The sequence below is a fragment of the Falco naumanni genome, chromosome 4, assembly GCF_017639655.2.
Source record: "Falco naumanni isolate bFalNau1 chromosome 4, bFalNau1.pat, whole genome shotgun sequence".
Classification (NCBI taxonomy): domain Eukaryota; kingdom Metazoa; phylum Chordata; class Aves; order Falconiformes; family Falconidae; genus Falco; species Falco naumanni.
This window is the reverse complement of record NC_054057.1, coordinates 100169230-100191243: the sequence shown is the minus strand read 5'-3', so window position 1 is coordinate 100191243 and position 22014 is coordinate 100169230. Positions and strand designations below refer to the sequence as shown.

The 22014-nt window shown below is 47.2% G+C and overlaps 1 protein-coding gene across 4 annotated transcripts in view; it reads right to left on the bottom strand.

The window, feature by feature from the left end:
* The window catches only part of GRIP2 (glutamate receptor interacting protein 2), a 284956-nt gene that overhangs the window by 20671 nt on the left and 242271 nt on the right, over window positions 1-22014 (bottom strand). For all 4 annotated transcript variants that reach the window (XM_040592152.1, XM_040592149.1, XM_040592150.1 and 1 more), the window contains exons 10-17: window positions 21203-21328; window positions 20140-20292; window positions 19718-19904; window positions 13806-13951; window positions 13148-13228; window positions 4357-4423; window positions 3430-3575; window positions 2994-3138 (exon numbers count right to left, since the gene is read on the bottom strand). In XM_040592152.1, coding sequence (XP_040448086.1) covers window positions 2994-3138; window positions 3430-3575; window positions 4357-4423; window positions 13148-13228; window positions 13806-13951; window positions 19718-19904; window positions 20140-20292; window positions 21203-21328 — 1051 coding nt within the window. The remainder of the gene's footprint in view (window positions 1-2993; window positions 3139-3429; window positions 3576-4356; window positions 4424-13147; window positions 13229-13805; window positions 13952-19717; window positions 19905-20139; window positions 20293-21202; window positions 21329-22014) is intronic.

Here is a 22014-nt window from a genome sequence, read left to right as displayed (position 1 = left end):
AACTGCCAGCAGTTTAAATGCGATCCTTTGCTCGCTGCAGTGGTTCAGTGTTTGAGGTCTCCCGCTGCAGCCCTGAACCCAGCATAGGGATGAGTCTCCTATCCGAGGCACCAGCCTAACTGCCCACCTCTGAAAACATGACTGCTTTGCAAAAACTATGAAAGTCCCTCGGCAGGGAAAAATACAGAAACAATTAAAAAGAAAGGTCACATTCAGCCAGGTGTTTTTCTTCAAGAGGAAAAAAGTAAATCAGAGTCCAGTCCTCTCATCCGTCCATCTCCAGGCACCCCTGTGAGGACAAGCAGACAGAAGCCAAGTGGGAGCAACAGGGAAAGCTGTTTCTAGCTAATGACCCTTGTGCCTCTCCATCATCACTGACAGTCTTTAATTTACTTCAAACACAAATCAGCCCAAGGATCTGCAAGCTCCATGTCCCTTCCTGCTCAGAGGACACATGCAAGAGCAGAACTGAGCAGCAGGTAAGTTGTAGGGTGCAAAAGGGGCTGCTGGTACTTTCCAGCGAGCACTGGAGAAGAGGTAGCTGCATGCACATTGTAGGTATTTACCTGGCACGTTGGCAAGGCCACCATCCCTTCTGCCCCATGCCAACATGGGTTGATGCTGAGCACTCCTGGACAAAACCCTTCTGCAGCCACCTGCACCTACTTGACCAGGTGGCACTAAAGGAAGCTGGGAAGGCACTTCAAAATGCAAGCAACAGCCCAGAACTGCTCTTGGAGAACCATTACACCTCGACCAGAATTGAACGGTATCATTCAGGCACACTCCCAACCCCAAGAAGAAGGAAAAAAAAGTCCCATGGCCCAGGCTAAAGCCACCTATAAGGCACTGAAGGAGGGGAAACGGAGACTAGCACGGGAGAGAGCCACGGCTCAACACCATCCCAACAGCCTGAGCTGCCTCTGTAGGTTTCTATAAGATCAGACACGTACAAGGAGAAAAATGTTCAAGGTTAAGATAAAACCCAAGTCATCTGAATCTGGAGCCTTTTCAGCTTAGGCAGCCTGTCACTCGCTGTGATAGACGTGTGACAGCTCCTAGAGGACACCCTGCCTTCCCCATCGCCACGCAAGCAGCCCAAGCTGCAGTGCAGACCTTCACTTGTGCCTCTACGAGAGCAGCCAGTGCGTCCCTGTTATCAGATGCTGGGTTCTGGTTCACCCTGTGCCAGTGCTGCTGAAACCTGTCCTGTGCTCCAGTAAAAGCCAGGCACAGATCTGGGTTTAAATTCTTGTCCTTCACAAACCTGTCCCACCTTCAGAGCCTGACTAAGGGCACTGTGGCACAGGGAATTTCACAGGGTAGTGATGGCAGGAAAGGCACAATTTAGGGTAATGCTAGGACCGTCCCTTTTCCCTTGACAAGGTCAAGCCACTCCCTTCTGTTACTCCCAGTAGAAAAAAATACACCTTTCCTGCAGGCAGCCTTCAACCCAGTGCTCCTCATCCTCCCTACAGGGAGCCAAGGTTACGCAGAGAAATCCCCACGCTGTTCTGTCCCCATGCTGCTCCTCTGCACAGGCACCGTTATTTGTTAGTCAGCTGCGGTGAACATGCAGAACGGCTCCATCGCTCTTCTCAAAAGGCTTTTCATTCCTTACTGCCTGCCAGCTCCTGATCAAAATTCAATAGTACTGCAGCACTTGCCTGCACTACGTTTCTCCGTGGAGCAGTCACTGATGTGTATCCGAGTTCGAAGGAGGAGCAGCCACAGCACGGCAAAGGGCACCGAGAGCAACAAGGGTATGAGGCTGTCTTCTGACACCTGACAGCATTTGGGCTTTCTGCCCTTTAACCTCTCTCATGCTGGGCTGCAGGTACAGTGCAGAGCTGCTATGTAGAAAAGCCTTGGTACTCTGTGAAAAGACTAAACCCTACAGTGGCAGGCAGTGATATAAAATCCCCAAAGAAAAGAACTACTAATAATTCAGTCCATCCCTCTTCCTCACTTCTCGGGAGACGCTGCTGTTCTGCTTTCTGTACCAAAGGGAAGCAATGGAAATGTGCAGCAGCGTGCATGCCAAGAGCGCCAGGGACCCAATGCAGAAAGAGGCACTGAGCTGTTTTACAGTCCAGCCAAGAAGTGTGGCCTTGAAACAGAAAGACCAAAAGGCCAGATCTGCAGTCGAACCTCCCCAAGGTCTAGCACTTTACACCTATTTGTTCGAGGGTTTTTTGCTGCTGTTCTGCCTGTCCGGCAGCACAGGGTAAAGCAACCCTATGAGAAGCATGAGTCAGGGCTGCTGAAACGATCTATTTACAAGTCACGGTTACCGTACAGACAGATTAATTAAGATACAGTGTATGACTCAGTTCTACCTTGTATTCTCAGCAACGTCCTGATCCTTTAAATCCCACGCATGCCCATATAGTCAGACACATGCACACACAGAGTCAACCTCCCTGGTTGCTGAAGGTAAATCTGCACCTACGTTTATGCAGTATAAACATCTCCTGCTTGAGGCACACCAGCCCTGCACTGAGATACCTCCACATGTAACAGACTAACCAACCAGGAAGGATGGGTCAGAAGACCCCCGAGATCTGTGGTTTCAGCAGGACATGCCACTGTCATGGCTGTGAGCCATGATTTAGCAATAGGTGAGGTCCCGGACAGGAGGCTACAGTGGATTAGTGTGCAGGCTGGGCACTGTCCCCATGCAAGATGTGCATGAGAAACCACAGACCAGGCAGCACCTCTGCGGAAGTGGAACCAACAAACACATGTCCCTGGCCACTGCATTCAGCTGACTCACAGGATCTGACTTTTCCAGCAGTGCCCTGCTTTGAGCCTCTCTCGCTGCCCTAACAGCACAGTCCCACCACCTGCTTCACAGCGCTTGGTACCTTCATAGCACCTTTCCTTCTTAGCAGACTGAAACACCTAAGAAGAGTTTATGACAGCAGAGGAAACTTGGCAAAGTTCAAGAGCCCTTCCCACATCCACTCAACCCCTCTGCCCCCAAACCTCACCTTTCTGCCAGCCCTCGTTTAGTCAAGCCTGAAATGACGATAGGATCGAAAGGCTCCTCCGTCCCAGAGATGGTTATTCCCAAGGGGCCACCGTATCGCTTCAGTTCCACTGTATAGATAATAGCACCGGTTGTCTCCTGCTCATCTGAAAGAGAAAACGGGAATGCTGAATTTTTTTAATTAGCCATATAAAAGAGGTCATAGGAAAGACTTGAAGCATTTAGAAGCAAAAGCCTGAGGTCTTCAGCCATGCTCATACCAAAGAGCATTTTAACCTTCCAGACTCCATTTAAGGGCAGAATAACAAAAATAGACTATAATCAATTGGAAAGTGGTAACCGGACAGGCAGCAGCCCTTATCTTTGTTAGTTTGCACTACCTATTGGGAAATGTCATTACAGTGGACAGGCACCAGTTTGCATCAGGATTTCTGTACCAGAATTATCTTCATCCTTCCTAATCTTCAATTTGACCAGGTCTTCACACTGCCTTAAAATCTGCACAGCATCCTCCATTGAGCAATTGTCGAGTCGGATGTTATCAATGGCTAACAGCTTGTCCCCCGGTTCCAAGGTGCCAGTTCTACGTGGAAAGAAAAAGAAAACTAAAAGTACATTTGTATTTGCCTTTCAGATCCCACGACACATTCAGTCCTGCAGTGGCAGTGACAATATTAACTTTTTCCTGTCCTTAATCTTTTCTGGGAAACAACCCTGAATGGAGTCTGGCACAATTGCAACTAAAAGGCAGGAAGTTTGTGTAGAGTGTACGTCAACACGGAACACGGCAGAAGGATTAGATACACAGCCCGGGTAACCTACAGCACTGAAAAATGCCCCAAGTTTAACTGACAGGTAGTCTACCTTTTACGGAAACTCCTATATGAGCACTCCTAGAAACGAGTCCCCTGGCAGCACTAGCCTGGCTATGAGGTGTTGAGATCAGAGGTGCAGTCAATAAATGCTGAGTTATTTGCACAGTTCTCCACTGGTGCCCACAATTCACTCACTTCGAGTAGGAGCCGAGACATGGCAAACTACCTGATGAACCATGGCCCTTTACGGGATATATGAAGCCCTTTACCACATGCTCTTAAATGCTAAACATCCATCTCCCATAGGATCAGCAGACATCTGAATCAGTGCCCTGGCCGCCTTCTCCATTAGCTCAACTCTACATGCTGCAGTCCAGACAGTTTTTATTGCAAGCCCTTCTGTGGTCTAAGACACACCTCTAGGGTTGAGATCTTGTTGGATGCTGGTAAAATCCAGACCTGACTACTACTGCCTGGGCTTCATTTTACTCTCATTACCAGGCCAGACATTTTGCAATGGGTTTGGCAGCTGGGAAATTCTGCACTCACCTATGTGCTACGCTCCCCTTCTTGATGTCAGAGATGATCAAAGGCTCCCCAGGCTTTCTGCTTGCAGCTGCAAAAGACACACATGGGTATAAAGCTTGGTATTGAGTCTGCTGTCTAGCATGGGGATGGTTAATGGGGAGCAGGAGTCTTAGGAAAGGGAATTTATATTCCTTTGGCAAAATGATGCTTCACGCCTGAACTCTGAAAGGCGCATCAGGAAAAAAAAAAAAAAAAAAAAAGCAGCAAATCCCTGCCAAAGTTTGTGGGTTGTCCTTTGCCCAAGTTAGCTAGCTGCTTCCTTCAGATTCCTCCTGAAGGGGAGGACATGTGGTGTCCAGCAGGAAAAGGTGGAATTGCCCAGCCCCAGCACTGTTAAACACCCACTCACCTACATCTCTTGGCACAAGACAGCAAAGTCAATGGCTGTGGCAACAGTCAGGCATTAGCACTGCTACCTAGGGAGTACCTAGAGTTCAGTGTGGTGGTTAATATAAATATTTCTGTGTTCTTGAAGTGTGCTGGGAAGTTTTCCAGGTAGAAAACCACCCAGGAAAAATCAGATAAAACATTGTTTTCCAGCTGGTTCAGCTTCCCAGGCCACTTCATCACACAGCCAGATAAATCAGAGCTGGTCTCCACGCTGGAGCTGGAAGGGGTGGTTTCCAACTCTTCTCTCCTGCCCGACCCTGATAACTTTTTCAGCCCACAAGAGATGTGAGTACACATCTCTGGAAGCATTTGTATTTTAAAATTTGTCTGCAAGACTGCTTCTCTCTTGAGAAATCCAAGAGAAAATTATGACTGAAAAGCCTCCTGACCTCTCTGCCATTCACACACCAAACATATGCCACGAGCATCCTTTTCACGCCGCATTGCTCTCTCCTGCCTTGATCGTCTCATTTAAAGCTGATGGAGCTTCTCAGCAAAAACTGCGTGGGAAGGAAGAAACTCACAGCATCTGAACATATCCAGTGCAGGTCAGAGATTAAAATATCTGTAAGGTATATGGCATCAACCACAAAGAGATCCAGCTGCCTGAACAGCAGTCAGAAAGCCCCAGAAAGTCAGACGTAAAGAAATAGGTGCTTCCTCTCACCAACCCCTCTGCTCTAGATTTTTCTGTTGTTTGCATTCATTTTTGAGATTTAAAAACGTATGTGCTAACCCATCACCTTCAAGGATACCCTCTCCCAGATATAACGGAACCTTCTGTACCGAACAGAGCAAAAAGACAGCCAATCTCAGCCAGAGCAAGGGCTGAGTATAGAAGTTCGGTCAGACAGTGAGAGCAGAGTGTGGCTGATTTTGTGATAATCACAGCAATGCCACTGCTGAATGATAGAGAGCCTGGAAGAATTATTGAGCCAGATTGTTTAGTCTGGACAAAAGGAGGCTCGGGGGAGACTGTATCGCTCTCTACAACTGCCTGAAAGGAGGCTGGGGTGAGGTGGGGTCAGTCTGTTCTCCCAAGTGACAAGCGACAGGACAAGAGGAAACGGCCTCAAGTTGCACCAGGGGAGGTTTAGATTGGATATTAAGAAAAATTTCTTCACCAAAAGGGTGGTCAAGCACTGGCACAGGCTGCCCAGGGAGGTGATTGAGTCACCATCCCTGGAAGTATTTAAAAGACATGTAGATGTGGCACTTAGGGACACGGTTAGTGGTGGACTTGACAGTGCTAGGGCAACGGTTGGACTTGATGATCTTAAAGATCTTTTCCAACCTAAATGACTCTATAATTTGCCCCCTAGCTTAACTAGAGCATGGTGTCAGGCACTTTTGGTCTGGACACTCACATTCAGATTGCGGCCGCAGGTCAAAGAGAAGTGGATGGGTTGTGGAGACTCACCAAGGGTTTGTGCCTGTGTTCAACCTGCCCACAGCACGGACCAGCCAGCAGACAGACTGACACACACCGGGCAGAGCTGAGCAGTGGGAGGGAAGATGGGGTGCAGCAGCTAAAACCTACGCAGAAATCCCCACTCTGATTGAGAAGGCCACACACCATGGACTAACAGCACAAGGTACAGAGACATAGCACCCTGTTACTACTATTTCTGTTCTCTTTTTCAATATAGGAGATGTATTTACAGCTGAGAGAGGGGTAGAAAGCAGTGGTCCGAGTGGCAGTGACGGGAGACCCTGTTAGCACACCCTGAGCCCTGGGTCGGGCTGGCATCGCCGCATATTTAATCACACCCTAGCCTGGTTCTGTCAAAACAATCCAGGTTAGCAAAAATAGTTTTCACTGCAAGGTTTGTTTACTAGTTTCAAAGCAGAAGCAGCATGACAGAAAGGGGTTAGGGAGGATCTCCCCAGCCCTGGTGGTGCGTTGGGGATGGCCGTCTCTAAACCTGACCCAGCCACAGCTGGAATGTGTCCAGAGACCGTGAGCACTCAAAAGAGCAAGGGGGGTGGGGGGAGAGGAAAAAAAAAACCACAAACCAGCAAGTACAGACAACAGCATGCCTCAAGCTCTGCAGAAATGGTGTTATCTCAGTGTCTGCCTTAGAAGCCCTGAGACACCTGGGAGGATCCTGCCCGCAGCCAGGCTCCAAGCAGAGAGCGAGACCTCGTCCTTCTGCAGCTCCACAGTTGGTGTCAGCACAACTGCCCGCATCAGAAGAGAGGGTGACAAACTAAGTGCTTTGTCCATTAGGAAACAAAGCAAGTTTTAAGGAAAAATCATTCTGGATCTGTGGGTTTTTTGGAAGTTGTGCTTTCCAAACAGATTTTCTTGAGACTTTAGTTAAATGGAAGAGCCATGTAGAACTGCATAGAACTGTCCCTACCACCACAGTACCCAAATTTTAATAGATGATGGCTCTCTGTTTTAAATGAACAGCATAAAATGGAAAGGCTTTATAAAACCATCATTATTAGTCAGCATCTACAAATGATTAGGGAGACTTAGTGAATAATTATTCCCTCTCAAGAGGTATAAGATACAAAATTAATATAATGAAATCTCAAAGCACAGAACAGTCACTTGCTGTTAGTTTAGTAACCAGTAGTTACTAACTTGATTAATTCACCTTTGGTACCCCAAAGCCCTTCCTGGAGCCCCAGCAGAGTGCCCAGCTGGGCTTTCCGCCCATCAGCTGGGACCAGGCTGCTCCTGACTGCCCCAGCCACCATGGTACCCACATCTTTAACCGTCCTGGGCTGCTCACACAGGGTGACAACATGCTTCTGTGTACCAGCTGCCTGGCTACAGGTGAGAGCTCCACTTTCACTGAAGTAGTGGCTCAGTCTAGGTCAGAGGCATTAGCTATATAGATCTCTAGTGAGATTTTGGATAAACCATTTCTAATTTGTCTGCACTTAAAAAAGCCCTTAAATTACATTATTATTTTATTAGGGCTGTGGTCTTTGGAGTTCAGATACTTGCACAGATGAGCATAGCCTCTTTGTCCATTCATTTCTGCTGTCGATGTCCTCAAAGGACATTGCCTTGGTAACTCTGCTGTAGGAAGACACGGTTCGGATGCCCAGCCTTGCCTCTGGGTCTTGCTTTCCCATTTGTAAAATGGAGATGGCAGCAAAAGGAGTCAAGGGAAGAGATGGATCACGCCACAGAGACAGAAGCTGGTGTGCAGAAACCCATGATCTCTCTTGGCAGGTGCTCTGCTTGTGGCCTCCATCTGCCAGGGCAAACCACTTCAGGTGGAAGTAGGCTCTTTTTCAGATACATTTGTATTTTTGGTGGGTTTGCCAGTATAAAAAAGTTTAAATCTGCTCCAGTGATCCACAGAAAGCTCCATAAATCAACAACTGGTCAAGGTAGAAACGTGGGGTGGGAGAGAAACTCAAAATGAAAACACTGCTTGGCAGCAGTGACAGGGCAGTGATAAAAAGGTGAATTGATCAATACCATTATTTACTTTTTATAAATTGCTTTCAGTCTCTCGCCACCTCTGCTGGGATTCTGGCTTGCTCCGTGTTTACTCTGTGATGGATGACAAGGCTAGAAACACATGTCCAGTTTGTGTTTTTAATAGAATGCATAATGACCCGTATTGGTAAATTATTCCCCTCCAAGGAGCACAAGCACATCTCTCACACACATCCACCCATTATAAATGCCCTTTGTTATTGACCAAGCCAAAGCAGCACTCTGCCAACGTGTAACTAAAGAAATTGTAATAATGCCATAAGAATACATTTAAGAAAGCAAGCATTTATAAACGGGAAAGAATAAACAAAATCAGAAACCCAATAATCTCAGGATAGCTAAGGAATGAGGAGAGAAATAAAAGCAAATCAGAATCAATTGCAAAAAGCAGCAGCGAAAATTAAATCCCCAGTACCCAACTTCTTCCTCTATCATTCATTAGTTTTAGCAGCAGGTGCATGAATTATCAGTGCCTCCAGCAGCGTATTTGCCCCACTGCAGATCTATTGCCTTTCAAAATCTGGTAGCAAAACCGGGACAGAATATCCCACTTGGGTAACAGCACCAGAGTGAATCAGCTGCAAATCTTAGCTGAATCCACAATGCTAGTGAGGGGGCAGCACGTGTGGCTGCCAGGCACACTGCCACTTGCAGACACACTCTGCTGGGCCGGTGGCATGGCCCCGGTTAATCCAGTGCCAGCAAAGCTAGACTGGCTTGGCTCACAGATCCATCTTCTCGCTAGGACAGTGACTACACTACTTAAGCGACTTAATCAAAGTTGTCTATCTACCCAAATTCCAGTTTTATCACCCAGAAGCAGATATACTACCTATTCCTTATCTGCAGTACTTCATGTCAAGGGCACAGGTATTGATTTGTTGAGATATATAAAGGTAATTTGATAAACATGCTATAAAAAGCATTAATGCATATCTAAAGTGAATGGTGATTTCAATATTTGTTTAAACAGCAACAACAACACACCTGTACCCTGCAGCAAATTTCACAACTAGCCCTTGGAGAAGGTATTTGAGACAGACCAAAAAACCCCCAAACAAATATACAAAAAAAAAAAAAAAAAAAAAAAAGCACCACAAAAAGCAATCTTTTGTGTAATCAACTATCATTTTCCAGAGGCTAAAAACAAATCCATATCTTATTTTAAGATGTCAGGTATTGAACCTACAAGAATACACAACTATTAGCTTCTCGCTGCTGGAGATTTTAATTTGTAAGAGATTTACAGAAAACCTACAAAGGCATAACTGTATCATTAGAACAGAATACAGCCAGCAAGATCAGAGCACTTAAGGCATGTGTTCTGCTAATGGAGATGAGTTGTCCAGGCTAACAAGAGCCAAATCTTCACATCCATATGTCAAAAATCTCACTTTGCACATCTTTGCATCCCCAGCATTCCGAGCACCCCAGAGGTCCCTGCAGACAAGTGAGCTTCACAGCCCACACAGCTCCTTAAGCCACGCCGCGCAGGAGTGCACGCTTGGCTCTTCAATCGGAGCAGCTGTTCTACAAACAAATGCAGCCCTCTCCCTGGGACAGAAACTGAGGCACTGGAGTGTGGAGAAAATGAGAGCAATTTTGCTGGCGTCTTGTCCCTTCACCCCTGGACAAAGCCCACGGAAGCAGTGCAGCCAAGGCAGCTTTGGTGTTTTGCTTTGCTAATTTTCATTTAGCAAATGCAGGAGACTGAAATGAGGCTTGAGGGCATCAAGGTGCCACAGAAATACAAATCAGAGTCAGTGAGAGACTCACCCCTTGGGTTTCCTATTCATCCTTCAGGGAACAGAAGTGGAAATAATGCTATATGCATATATTGACATCATGTGTCTTAATTTACTGCATCCCTTTGCCACGCTGTGTTTGCGCAGGAGGAAGAAACCGTTCTGCATGCACAGACCACAACCAGGGGCTTGCCCAGCCCAAGCCTTCTCTTTCTGGAAAACCTTGAGACCTCGGAGAAGATGAAATGCCCTCAGCAAACATCTGCCCCTCACCAGGAGCAAGCACAGACCCCCTCTATATGTTCATCCCAGGACTAGCAGCACCTGCCCTCATACAAAAACCTCCTGGGTTTTCAGCCCTTTTATGAGGCTTTCCAGCAGATTTATGTTTCCTCCTGCAGTCAGCTCCATTACACGATTTCTTCCAACACATCCATCAAGAATCTTGCTCTCCCCCCCTTTATGTAGCCCATCTCCCGATTAGCTCTGAGAGCCACAGCACAGCAAGAACTTGATCACTTTTATTTCTGTAGTGCTCCTCTGATGAGGTCGTAACACTTTCTGCCCACGTAAGAAGGCTGTGGCAAACCTTCCTAGACAGAGGAATTAACTACAGATGTGCCTGCTGAAGCCAAGAGGTAAAACTCAATGAAAGCAACTCATCTTTCACCCACAGTGTAGCTGGACCACAAGGTTTATGAACAAATCCATTTCTGTGGCCACATCTACTGACCCATCCAGCTTGTCATCTATTTAACCTGCCCCAGTTTTACAAAGTAAGGAACAGGAATCAATGTGAGAGGCCAGAAAACCAAGTCCGCTACTTTGAAACAGTAGTTATGTGCTTTTCCGCCTCAAAAGGGAAGTTGTAAAAGCTTTTTTCTAGCTCTATACATGCATTCAAATCAGCAGAAATGGGAGGAACTGAGCAAACCAGTTATTTTTACCTTTTCCCTTGCTGCTTGCATCACATTCCCACATGCACGTCATGTCTCTGCAGGAGGTAGTTACCATAAGGCTGCTTGCTTTGGTTTTAATGTTTGAAACTGGTATATTTATCTGCCTGGTCAGAGTCAGAGTGACAAAATCATGATCTAATTTGCTAAGGGTCATGTGGACATAGGCTTATACAGACTAATAAAGGGAAACAGAATTAGGATTCAACTAGCATTTCATCCTTGCCACCACATTTTCTGGATGGCTGTCTTTTGCTCCATTTGTAAATATAATTTTGGCTTTGACTCAGCAAAGGACTGAAATACATCTTAAGCTTATGCATATGCATTACTTAAACAACGTCCTGCAAACACGTTCAACAATCAAAAAGATCAAATCTATTATATTGTTAAAAAACTGCTTTGTAGTTGGATAATGGGTATCTAACTATTTAAAACTCAGGAGTTAGTTTCTTTTTATTTAGTGGTGATTTCAAAAAAAGCGTATGAAATCAATTTTTTAAACAAATCTCAAATGAAAACATCTTCAAAATAAAAATATGCTTGAAGTGTAAATGCACATCTGAAGATGATCTCATTTAAGTGAGACTCTTCAAATAAAAACTAATACTCTTGCCAGCAACTCCCAGGTTCATTTTGCTCTCCAGCCCCAGATACAAACTAAGCTTTGAAGCCTAAATGGGATGAACCCTTGGCCATGCTCAAGCCAGAAGATTTTTGCTGCCAGATCCACTGTCCTAGGTTGCTACCCGTGAGTGCAGCGCCAGCGCAGTGGGCAGGCTGGGAACCCAGCACAGGCTGGGCTGCTGCAGCGGACCCTGCTCGCCCATCAGTGAAATGTCGTTACAGGTACCCCACTGCTTTCGGAAAGCACTTTGATGTCTTCAGGCAGTAACTGCTAGCAAGCCAAATGTTAAATACTGTGCTGTCATTTCTCAGGATTAACCTTGTGGCACAAATAGGAGAAGCTGGGAAGAGGGAGAAGAAATAACACAGGGTGCAAAGCCATCATCCTGTCGATGCTCAAGTCACCCCTGAGAATCACCCCACTTAGACCAGAACACCTCCAATTAACTCGCTAACTAATGCTGTAAATGCCAAGAGGTAATTGCAAATAGCTTATCTATTTTAATGAAACCTAGTTTTAAAGTGTCCCCAGCAACTCCATTCCCCAGACACAGCTGGGTCTGCACTCCTGAGGGCTTAGACGCAAGATCCCATTACTGCAGCCTCACAAGCTGCTTTGTTTCAGCTGAGAGGTGATGGCAGCCTCTGGGCATGGCAAATCTGAGATGATTCAACTCAGTTTACCCAGCAGTGAAAGAGGGATGAGTGACGTGACACATGCTTACATTTGCCATAAAGGAAAAATTCACTGACGCAAGGCGTAACAACACCCCAAGCTAGCCAGAAATTCAGGATGGATCTGCCTGTATCATCCCCTTACAGCATCTTCTCCAACAAGGCCAAAAGGTCTTTAAATGAAAAATACGCTTCAGAAGAGAAAGATAATTAATCAAGAGTGTGCAGAGAAGAGAGAAAAGAAAGAAGAAGGTTTATGTCTTGTTCTCTCAGTGCCCACCAAGTCCTGGCACATGCACCTCCTCCTCCGTGGATGCGGTTAATCAACACAACAAACCCCAGCAAAGTCTGCCCAGCACCCTCCTCTCCTTAAAGTGCCTCCCCCCCAAGCCTAAGGCCTGCCCCCCTCTTCATCTTCCTCTTTCTTTTGGCAGTTTCCCCTCTCCACCCGTCAAGCTGTGAGCTCACCTGACACTTGCTCTCCTCCTTCCACCTCTCCCTGCGAGGGTCCCACCAGACCCAGGCAATTTTTTTAAAAAAAGAACATAGTAAAAGTGTCAGCAAGGAAATAAAAATAATATTACTAGTATACTGTATAATTATATACGTATAATATAATATTATAAATGTCTACAATATTAGCCTGTGACACAGACCAACTGATCAGCTGAGATGCATCCTTTGCCTCTATCCTTCACGCAGCCACTTTTCTCTGCGGCTGGCAGCTTGTGGAGGCAGGAACCACGCATCTAATTTGGTTTGGGATAAATGACAAGCACTGTGAGCACTACCAGGAAACCCCACGTAATCTCTCTCCGCTGGGCCCCTCTGATGTGCCAGGGTGGAAAGCAGTGGCTCTTGCAACTGCTAGTGCAAGTCTGAGCAATACTTACAGCTGATTGTAATTCCAAGCTCTACACCTCTTTTCTTGGGCAATTTAACATGGAAAGTACCGCTGCTGGGTATGACAGACTCTGTAAAACCAAAACAGACAAAAAAGAGAAGAGGAGGAAAAAAGAGAGTTTTCAGTTGCATGGATGGTTTCTTTGGGTTAAAAGGTTAAAATTTGGATTCTCATTAAAAATACATGCTCTGAACACCAGGTGAAGTGCTCACATCACGCTGTATTTCAAGATTGAGGCAGCTCTGTCAATGTAAAAGGAAAAAAAGTTTCTTTTTTTTTTTTTTGTCTTCTGAATACAAAGCTGCACTTTAACCCCAGCCAATAGCTTTGGCTCCCTCCTTGCTTCATGGCCATAAATTAATATCAATATTATTCATATTAATGGCCAAATACTTAAAGCACATGTGGCCTCTTCATCGAGTCCTTAGGCTTATCTCACACAAGGCATTTATGAAAGGATCAGAAGAAGGAGCATCCACATCGGGGCACATTAGAGAACAACAAGAAATGGAAAAGGTCTTCTCACTCTTCCCTCTGAGCTCTCGCAAAAACCTTGTGTATTTCTGTGAATACAGTCCCTCCTATGGGTTAGCAAAGGCACTAGCAGAGCCCTCCTGGTAGAAGCAGCAATTCCCTTGGCAACATACCTGCAACATCAAATTCAATCTCCAGCACCACTTTGTTCGTAAGCGCGGCATCACGCAAAAGCTGATTTGCTTCCTCCATAGTCCCATCCTCAGTTGCAATGCCGTTGATAGAAAGGACTCTGTCTCCTACTTGTAGCAACCCACACCTGCAGTCCACATCAGGAAAACAGGGAAAGAGAACAAGGAGGCAAGGTAAAAGAGGAAAGGAGGAAAAAAACCCACAACACCACAACCAGCCATGAGTTACTTTTGCCAGGCAAATTTGTTACAAGACACGCAGAGTTGTGACAAACCCTGCCGAAGTGGCCCCAAAGAGAAGATAACTAATTCTGCAGTGCCTGTTCCAGTGCCGGGAGCCCCCTGGAAGGTCACAAGGCAGCCAACTCCTTGTGGTTTGCTTAAGTTCAAATACACTTTGCTCCTAAATAGCCATTTTTAGTCACATTTCCTGCAATTTCCAGAAAAAAAAAAAAAAAAAAATAAGTAACCCTCCCCTTCCTAAAAGTCAACACCACGGCCAAGAGACGAGTGTGATACATAGGTGAGAAAGGAGGGTATGTGCTCTCCTACCCTATCTAACGGTATATGGCTCTTTCCATGAAATCCAAACTAATGGCACTGAAAATTGCAGATTCCTCTGCTCAATACATGGCTAACACCGAAGCTACAATCCAATGAACTCACTGAAATGTCTCAGCAAACTGGATAATCACTTAACCCTTGTAATTTCATTTCTGGAAGCCAAACGCACACTGATACAGTTTAACTGCCTTGAAAGGCCAATCTTACCCCGCTGCGCTAGCCCGCCAGTATAACCACAACTGGCCTTTTGGGGTTTTTGGTTTAGACCCACTTTCACAAAGAGCAGCATCAGCAGGTTTTTTCAATTTGGAAGAAAAACAGTGATGACAAAGCTATGATAGAGATATCCTGCTACAGCATGGTTTGTCTTTTGGGAGTCCTCTTCATTTATAAGCAAGGTTTCCTCACACATGAGCCACTACATTCCTACATTCACTAGCCACACTCGCTTTTTTTTTTTTTTTTTTTTCCCCCTAAATATACTGCAATGCCAGCAAGACAATCCTCCAAATTATCCCTCACAGCTAATTTGAGCTGAACCATGGCTCTACAAAATCAGGAGTGTAGTCTTCCCTGTGACTGGCGATGGGCAATGGCTTATCTTCCTTCTCCTCCATACCCTTCATCAGTTGTTCACTATCACTGCATCTTTTCAGATTTTTCACGCGTCACCCCTCTGTAAGGCTGTCCACTTGAGCAGAGCTTGGGAAAACTTCCTTCATTCATCATTAATGCAAGCTACAGAGTGGTGTCCAAAGTAAGTTGTGGGTTATGGGAACAAGTTTGAGGTTCACCTCAACATTTGCAGTGATTTTACCACAAACATTTCCCAGAAGGCATCAGTATCCTGTTTCGAGCCTCCTCCAGAGAATCTTTATTCCTTTCCTGTTTAATGATCAAGCACATTCTTCACCCTCTCTTTTCTAGTTGTCTGCTTCCACTGATACTTCACAGAAGACAGCTTGTTTTTTTTCTGATCCTTCCAGCCACTCTTCATCACTCACACCCAACTCAACTGTAAGAAAACATGGTACCACAGCTTCAAGGCACATGAAGACGACACCAAAGGCAATGGCCACTGGCTCTATTATTCACCTCCAAGCAACAGGGCGTATATGAAATGCCAGGTTATCAAGAAAAAATACACACATCAAAATTCAAGAAAAATGGACCAGCACAACAGTTTTTGCTGGTGGCCCACCAAAATCTGAGATAAAAGTAAGTTTGGAGAGAGCCTAGAGAGGTTATTTTACTGGTAAGAAGGTATTAAGCTTGCAGTATATTTGTACTGCTGCCTGCATTCATGCCATCCATGGAAAAACGCTGGCTATTTTATGAGATGTAAATTCAGAACCGTTTGTTCAAGGAGACTGGGATTAGGACAGACAACTCCATGGTGTACAAACGAACCTGCCCTTGCAAATAAATTCCATCATGTTGAACTGCAGTCCTTTACTGGACTTGTGGCCATGCAGCCACATAGACACACTTGGAAATAACAGCTTATAAATATGGAGATGCCAAGGAGTACAACAGAGATGCCTCCTCCAGCACCAAGAGCTCTCTTCCTATGGCCATAATGCACCTTTCAGAAAGGAGGTATCCACATCTGCATCCCACAGACATCGCTGTCATTTCAAGGTCACACAAGGACACGATTTTGGCACCACTGTTTCAGCCACATGGCCTGGGAGATCATAGGATGCTTTTACCCAGCAACAAAGTAAACATTTGCCACCTTTCCCACCAGAGCTGCCTTCTCACAAAACGACCGTTTCTTGTGTTTCTTCACTCACGATACAATAGCTCTGTTAGGTCAGAAATTTTTATTTCTTTTACTATTAGTCTCAGTCAACCATGGTTGTTTAAGCCCTGGCCTTGCAGGTTTATAAAAGTTTGTGGACTGAAGCCGCAACCTTCTGGCTCCCTCCATGAGCGCAAGGAGATCCGACGTGCCTTGTTAACCCTTCAGAATAATTCCAGAGACACCAGTTTCCAGCTGTCACGTGCCCGTGTGTTAGAGGAGCAGGGCCGAGGGAGCCAAGGGTCCTGCAGCCCTCTCCTTGGCTCTGCTGTGGGATCCTACATGAACCTTTTCAGACAGTTTTCCCAAGGAGAGGGCGCTTGTCTCAGAGGTGCACAGCCCAACATCAGAGCTCGCAAAGTGCTTTGCGATCATGGGAGAAGTGCTTTAAAATCAGAAACAAGAGTATAGGCATCTCCTGGAGACAGCCCTATGATGTGGTGGAGTCCATGACGGGAATGAGTCTCCCTGGGGTTACAGAGATTTGCATTTTGTCATGACTCATTCCTCGGGCTCAAAGACAGCAACAGAGCAGTGGAGGTGTCTTGCTAGACACACAGCAGCACATATTCAAGCCTTGGGCAGGATATGCACTGCAAATCTCACTCAGCAGCACCAGCACCTGCATGGTCAGTCCAGCTGTGGGGTGAGTGGTAGCAGCTGTGGTGATGGCCACATCACTGGCTGCAGAAACCGATCCGTCATGCCCTTACATGCCCCCGAGTTGACCTGCACAGGTCAGACGTGCACATCTGTGTGTGTACGTACATCTGCATGTGCACACTGGTGGGTGGGTCCCAGCCCTCAAAAGATCAAAGCTTTGCTGACAGCTTCACCCAGCTGCTAAACTTTCCTTTTGCAAACCATTCATACTCAAAAGCCAGAAACATGATGATCAAACAACTGTGTCTGAGCAGAGATAGAAAACATGTAACTCAGCAGGAAGCATTGATTTTGGATACTGGGACAGAGAAGCCAGATACTCTCCCACTGCTGTCAATGACAGCTAGGGGAGGAAGGACACAAACACTGCATGTTTTCAAGGCAGCCAAGAAAGGATGTCAGGCATCTTCCTATTCCACTCTCCCAGATGATAATGGGATAAATTGCTGTTTCATTTGGAGCCCAAAGGCTTCATCTTGCACCCAGTAAACAAAACAACAGGCGAAAAGGGAGGTCTATTAGAGGCTATTGGCTGTAAAATGTATCACAGGTCAGGCGGGTGAGAGATTTTGCTTCAAATCACCTGCCACAAGCTAGAACGAAGCAGGTAATAACTGTGAGGCAGCCCAACCTCCCTGAAAAGAGGGTGATGCTGTCCTCCTCCCTGGTAGTACTCAAACTTGCTAGACACTCAAGGGGCAGCTCTTCCACAGCAAGCCAGACAGACAACGTGATTGTGGATCATGCACTTGTATACAACAGCACATTCAGGTTCACAGGTCTCACACAGGAGTGTGTAAACATGCAGGAGAGACCCAGGCTGCTAAGCCTGATCCCTGTATCCCTGTTTCTCAGCCTCTTTTGCAAAACCCAAAACTGCAGGACAAGAAAGAGCATAGCCCAGGCTCAGCTGAGAGCCCAGCTTGGTAGAGGGGAGAAAAATGGCTCTAATATCTTGGGCTGCAGTTACAGCAGAACTTCACAAGGGCAGGGAATAAGGTGTCTAGGAAGGATGGAGCAAACAAGTTCTGTGGGACAGCAAGAAACAAAAAGCGAAATGAAAACATAAAACTGAGTTTTTCAAACTCTGCAAAGCCAGTGCACTTATCACTTCAAGATGGGGAGAAAAGACAGTGCTTTCCTGCCAGCTAGGAAGAGCAGCATGGTCTAGGAAAAGAAGAAATACACCACAGAGATTTAATCCCCAAATCAAATCCAGGCTGCAAACGCAGAGGGGATTGCTCACTGGCGCCAGAAAGCAGCAGCCAGGAGAGCGTGAATCCTGCTGGGTGGGCAGCCGAGAGGGAGAGCAGTGTGTGTGACACATTAGAGCCAAGCAAGACTGCACTGCTAGTCTTTGCTTTCGCTCCAGGCTTGGCAAGATGATAAAGCAAAGCCAGGCAGATTTCAGCACATCTCTGTCGTCCCCTGGGACAGCAGGCTTTGCTGCTGCCTGATTTATAAAAGGAGTGTGGTGCCTTGCAATGTGAGCCAAGTTCACCCTGGTTAATAGAGGATAAAGAAAAAACCAAAACGCCATCACCTTCATTTTTAAGCCTTGTTTGGAAACAAACGAACAAACAAACAAAAGGCATAAAAGCCTTTTGCAATTTCTCTTAACCTGCATCACTCAGGACAAATCTTTTTCCTGTGCCAGCCTCTTGTCCCTGTCCTCCTACAGGTGCAAGTACCAGGCACTGATGCTCCACCTTGCCTCTGCACCAGCCCCCTGGAGAAGCTATCACACACAGAGCTGCCTGCACCACACGGACTTGCATTTCCTTTTGCAGTCACTTTCCCTGCCGTACGACTGCCCAGTGTGCTGTTTTCCCAGGCTGGCTTGGGGACACCAAACCATTAGCAGATGTTGATGGAACCCTTGGAGGCTTCTCCCCCCAAGGAAGGGTCTGCAGCAGGCACTGAGCACCAGGACAGAGCACCAGTGGAACTCACAAGTGGGAAGAGAAACCAGCACAGGGGCACAAGTGCCAGCTTGGTCACCTCTCATTATCTCATCTGCCTAACAAAACCAGCTCTCCTTTCCACCCCACAAGAGCACAAGCCACACTGGGATCTGGTGTGTTCAGTAGGAAAAGCTTTGCTACAGGGCACCTACACTGCAGCGCGCAGGCACTCAAGCAGACCTTAAATCCAGCCAGCAAGGGTACTGGGAAAAGTTTAGCCAGAGCAGCCAGAGCTCCTGAGCTGAGGCTCGGACGCTGGAGGAGTCATTGCTCCCACTACCCCCTGGGGACGATGCAGCAGTTAATGCTGCTCCTCCATTCTGCTCTTTTCCCAGTATTGCAGAGCCAAAAGCTCAATGCAGCACCCACCTGCTTCTCAACCACAGCTCTTCTCTGCAAAGCCCTGGCTTTAAGGCCAATTTATATGGCTGGGCTCTGGCACAATTAAACCAGGCAGAAAACACTTTGCTGGGCCCACTTGTTTATATCTTTCTCCTTCCTGCATCCAGATAAAAGCTTTATCTTTCAAAGTGAAAGAGGGAAAAAAACCCAACCAAAAAAACCAACAAAACAAAACAAAAAAAAACAAAAACAAACAAAAAAACCAACAGAAAAAGGAATGGGAATGGCACTCTCACACAGACACACACTCCCTTCCTCCTCCTCCTCCCAGAACAGCCGCAGCCTGGTGCCAAGACGTTCACCTGGGATGCGAGGGAGGCCGCGGTCAGCCGACGAGTGCAGAAATGGCAGTGACAGTAAACCATGCCCAGTGAAGAATGGGAGATATTACAAGGATGATAGTAAATATCTAAATGAGCCTCTGAGGAGAGAAAACAAACCAAACCATGAAATGTTCAGCAGCAGCACCATCAGCATCCAAGGGCAAGGTCTCTAACCTCTCTGCCGGGCTGTCAGGCTCAATAAAACGGACGAGAGGGGGGGAAGACAGGGTTTCGGTAGCAAAGATGCCTCCCTGGAGCTGAAGTCCGAAGCCATTCAAAGGGTCTCCCCTGAGCACCACCTCTGTCGTCTCCGTGTGGACTATCTGCCCGCCAGGACCCACCGTGCTGGAGGCCAGTGACACTGAGAGGAGGAGAGAGGCAGAAGGTCAGGGTAGCCATGGTCAACATAGCAGATCTGGTTACAGACCCTGGTCTGGCAGTGGTGGGGACAGTGACTGAGGATGAGGGGGACACTGACAGTGCTGAGATGAGTGGTTCTACCCCAGCTAACAGTCAACTTATTGTTGGAAAGCAAGGACAGCAAGGCAAGCATGCATGCCCTGTCCAACCCAGCCCCTGCCCACTGTCACTCTTACGTGAGCTCTTGTGCTCCTTCTTCTTCTGCCTCCTCCTCAGCATGGTGGTGCGGGGGCTCATGGGGTGGGAGCTGCGAGGTAGCGTGTTCGAGTTCTGGCAGGGGAAGCCCTGTGCGTTCATGGTGGGAGACGAGAAGTTGGCAGCCACCAGAGCTGGCGAAATACAGAGTACGTTAAGGATGTGCACAGCGAGGCGAAGCACTGGGTTCACCTAACAGGTGTTCATCAAGCACCTAATGGGTTCAGACTAGCTCCCTCTGCACAGCTCCAGGGCTCAAGACAGGGTGAGAACCTTCCTGTGCTTGCAGCTCCAGGAGAGCTGTGGGAGTGGGCTTGGATTCCAGAAGGAATGCATGACTCTCTGGCATGCAGTGACTCCAGTGACTGGGCTGCCTGTCACTGCGGCATCCAGGCCACCAGACGAGAAATGCAGCATGGATGCAGGGCAGCCATCAGCAGGTTGGCAAGATGGACTAATGCACCTTAAATACATACAAAGAGAAACCACAGCTTGAACTTGAGCTGCTGGGTAACTGGGCTGCCGTGTTTGATTCCCACAGTTCGGACACAGTGCAACAGTTCCTCCTCGTTATCTTACTGCCCTAAGACAAAAAACCAGGGGCTGCACAGACCCTAATTCCTGCAAGAGGTGGGTTTACAGGTTTTGGAGCAGCCATAATCTTGCCGCTAACTTGCTGTGCAGCACCTGGGATGAGCAGGATGCATTGCCATATCACATTCCTACACATCACCCGAGGCACCCTCCTTGTCCCACAGCAACTCATTTTTGCTGTATGAAAACAGGCACCGGGGTGTGGGGTTAGAGGATGGGACCGCGGGTCTGCCCAGCACACTGTTCTCATCGCAGGTACCAGGTGTGTGTGTGCTGGGCTGCGGATCCTGATTCTGTACCTCAGCACCGGACCTGTGGAAACAGGCCCAGGCAACCAAGAGGGAAACGAGTGACAAGCCAGGCTATGGAGTTGCACGTTAAGAAAGTGGAGGGGGCACAACATGAGCGAACACATGCATGGATGGGGGCAATGCCACGCGCTGAGCTTACATTTGCAGTAATCCTGTCCAGATGTCTGGTTCCAAGTGGGTGTCTTGCAGTGCCCAGGGTGGTGGGTGTGACAGTAGTTGACACAGGGGTCCCAGCAGTGGTGGTGGTCACTCTTCTGCACCTTGACTGATGGCACCCAAGGGAGAAGAAATCACCATAGGCAGGGAGGAGAAGTGAGAGGAAGAAAAAATAAGAAGCATAAGCCAGGAGATTGTAGAAAAGAGCCTCATACTGGCTTCAAACAACTCAGGACGCAACCACAGTGCATCAAGCACCAGCAGCCAAGATGCATTCCCACATAACCACATGACATTCGACGCAAAGCGGCAGAAATCCACCCTTTCCCCATAAAACTGCCGCATCCTGAGCCAATGGCCTGACCCAACCATGCTGGCAGTGCATAGACGTCATTATCATTTGCAGTCTGTTGTGTGACGTCCAGAAGCTCCATCCAGCCACAGGTTTACTGCAGTGGCCATCAGTGTTATCTGGCAGTACTGGGGAAACCTCCTTGTGCTGTTTCCCACCTTGCTGCTGGAGCTGCCCTCCCGTGACAAGGCTCAATGCCTTCCACAGACGCCCAGGACTGCTTTGAGCACTGTGCTTGGCTTCAGCGTTTGGATGTTCAGTGGCTGCTCCCAGCCGGGAATGCACATATGGATGAAAGAGAGAAGTAGCAGAGAGCTGCCTCCAGCTCACCAAACAAAAGATTTTACACACTGCTCCTTAAATGCAATTAGGGAGGCCCACCGACACAGGAAAAGATGCCAATGCTGTGGCAAACAGTAAATGACGGCACCAACGTGGCAGAC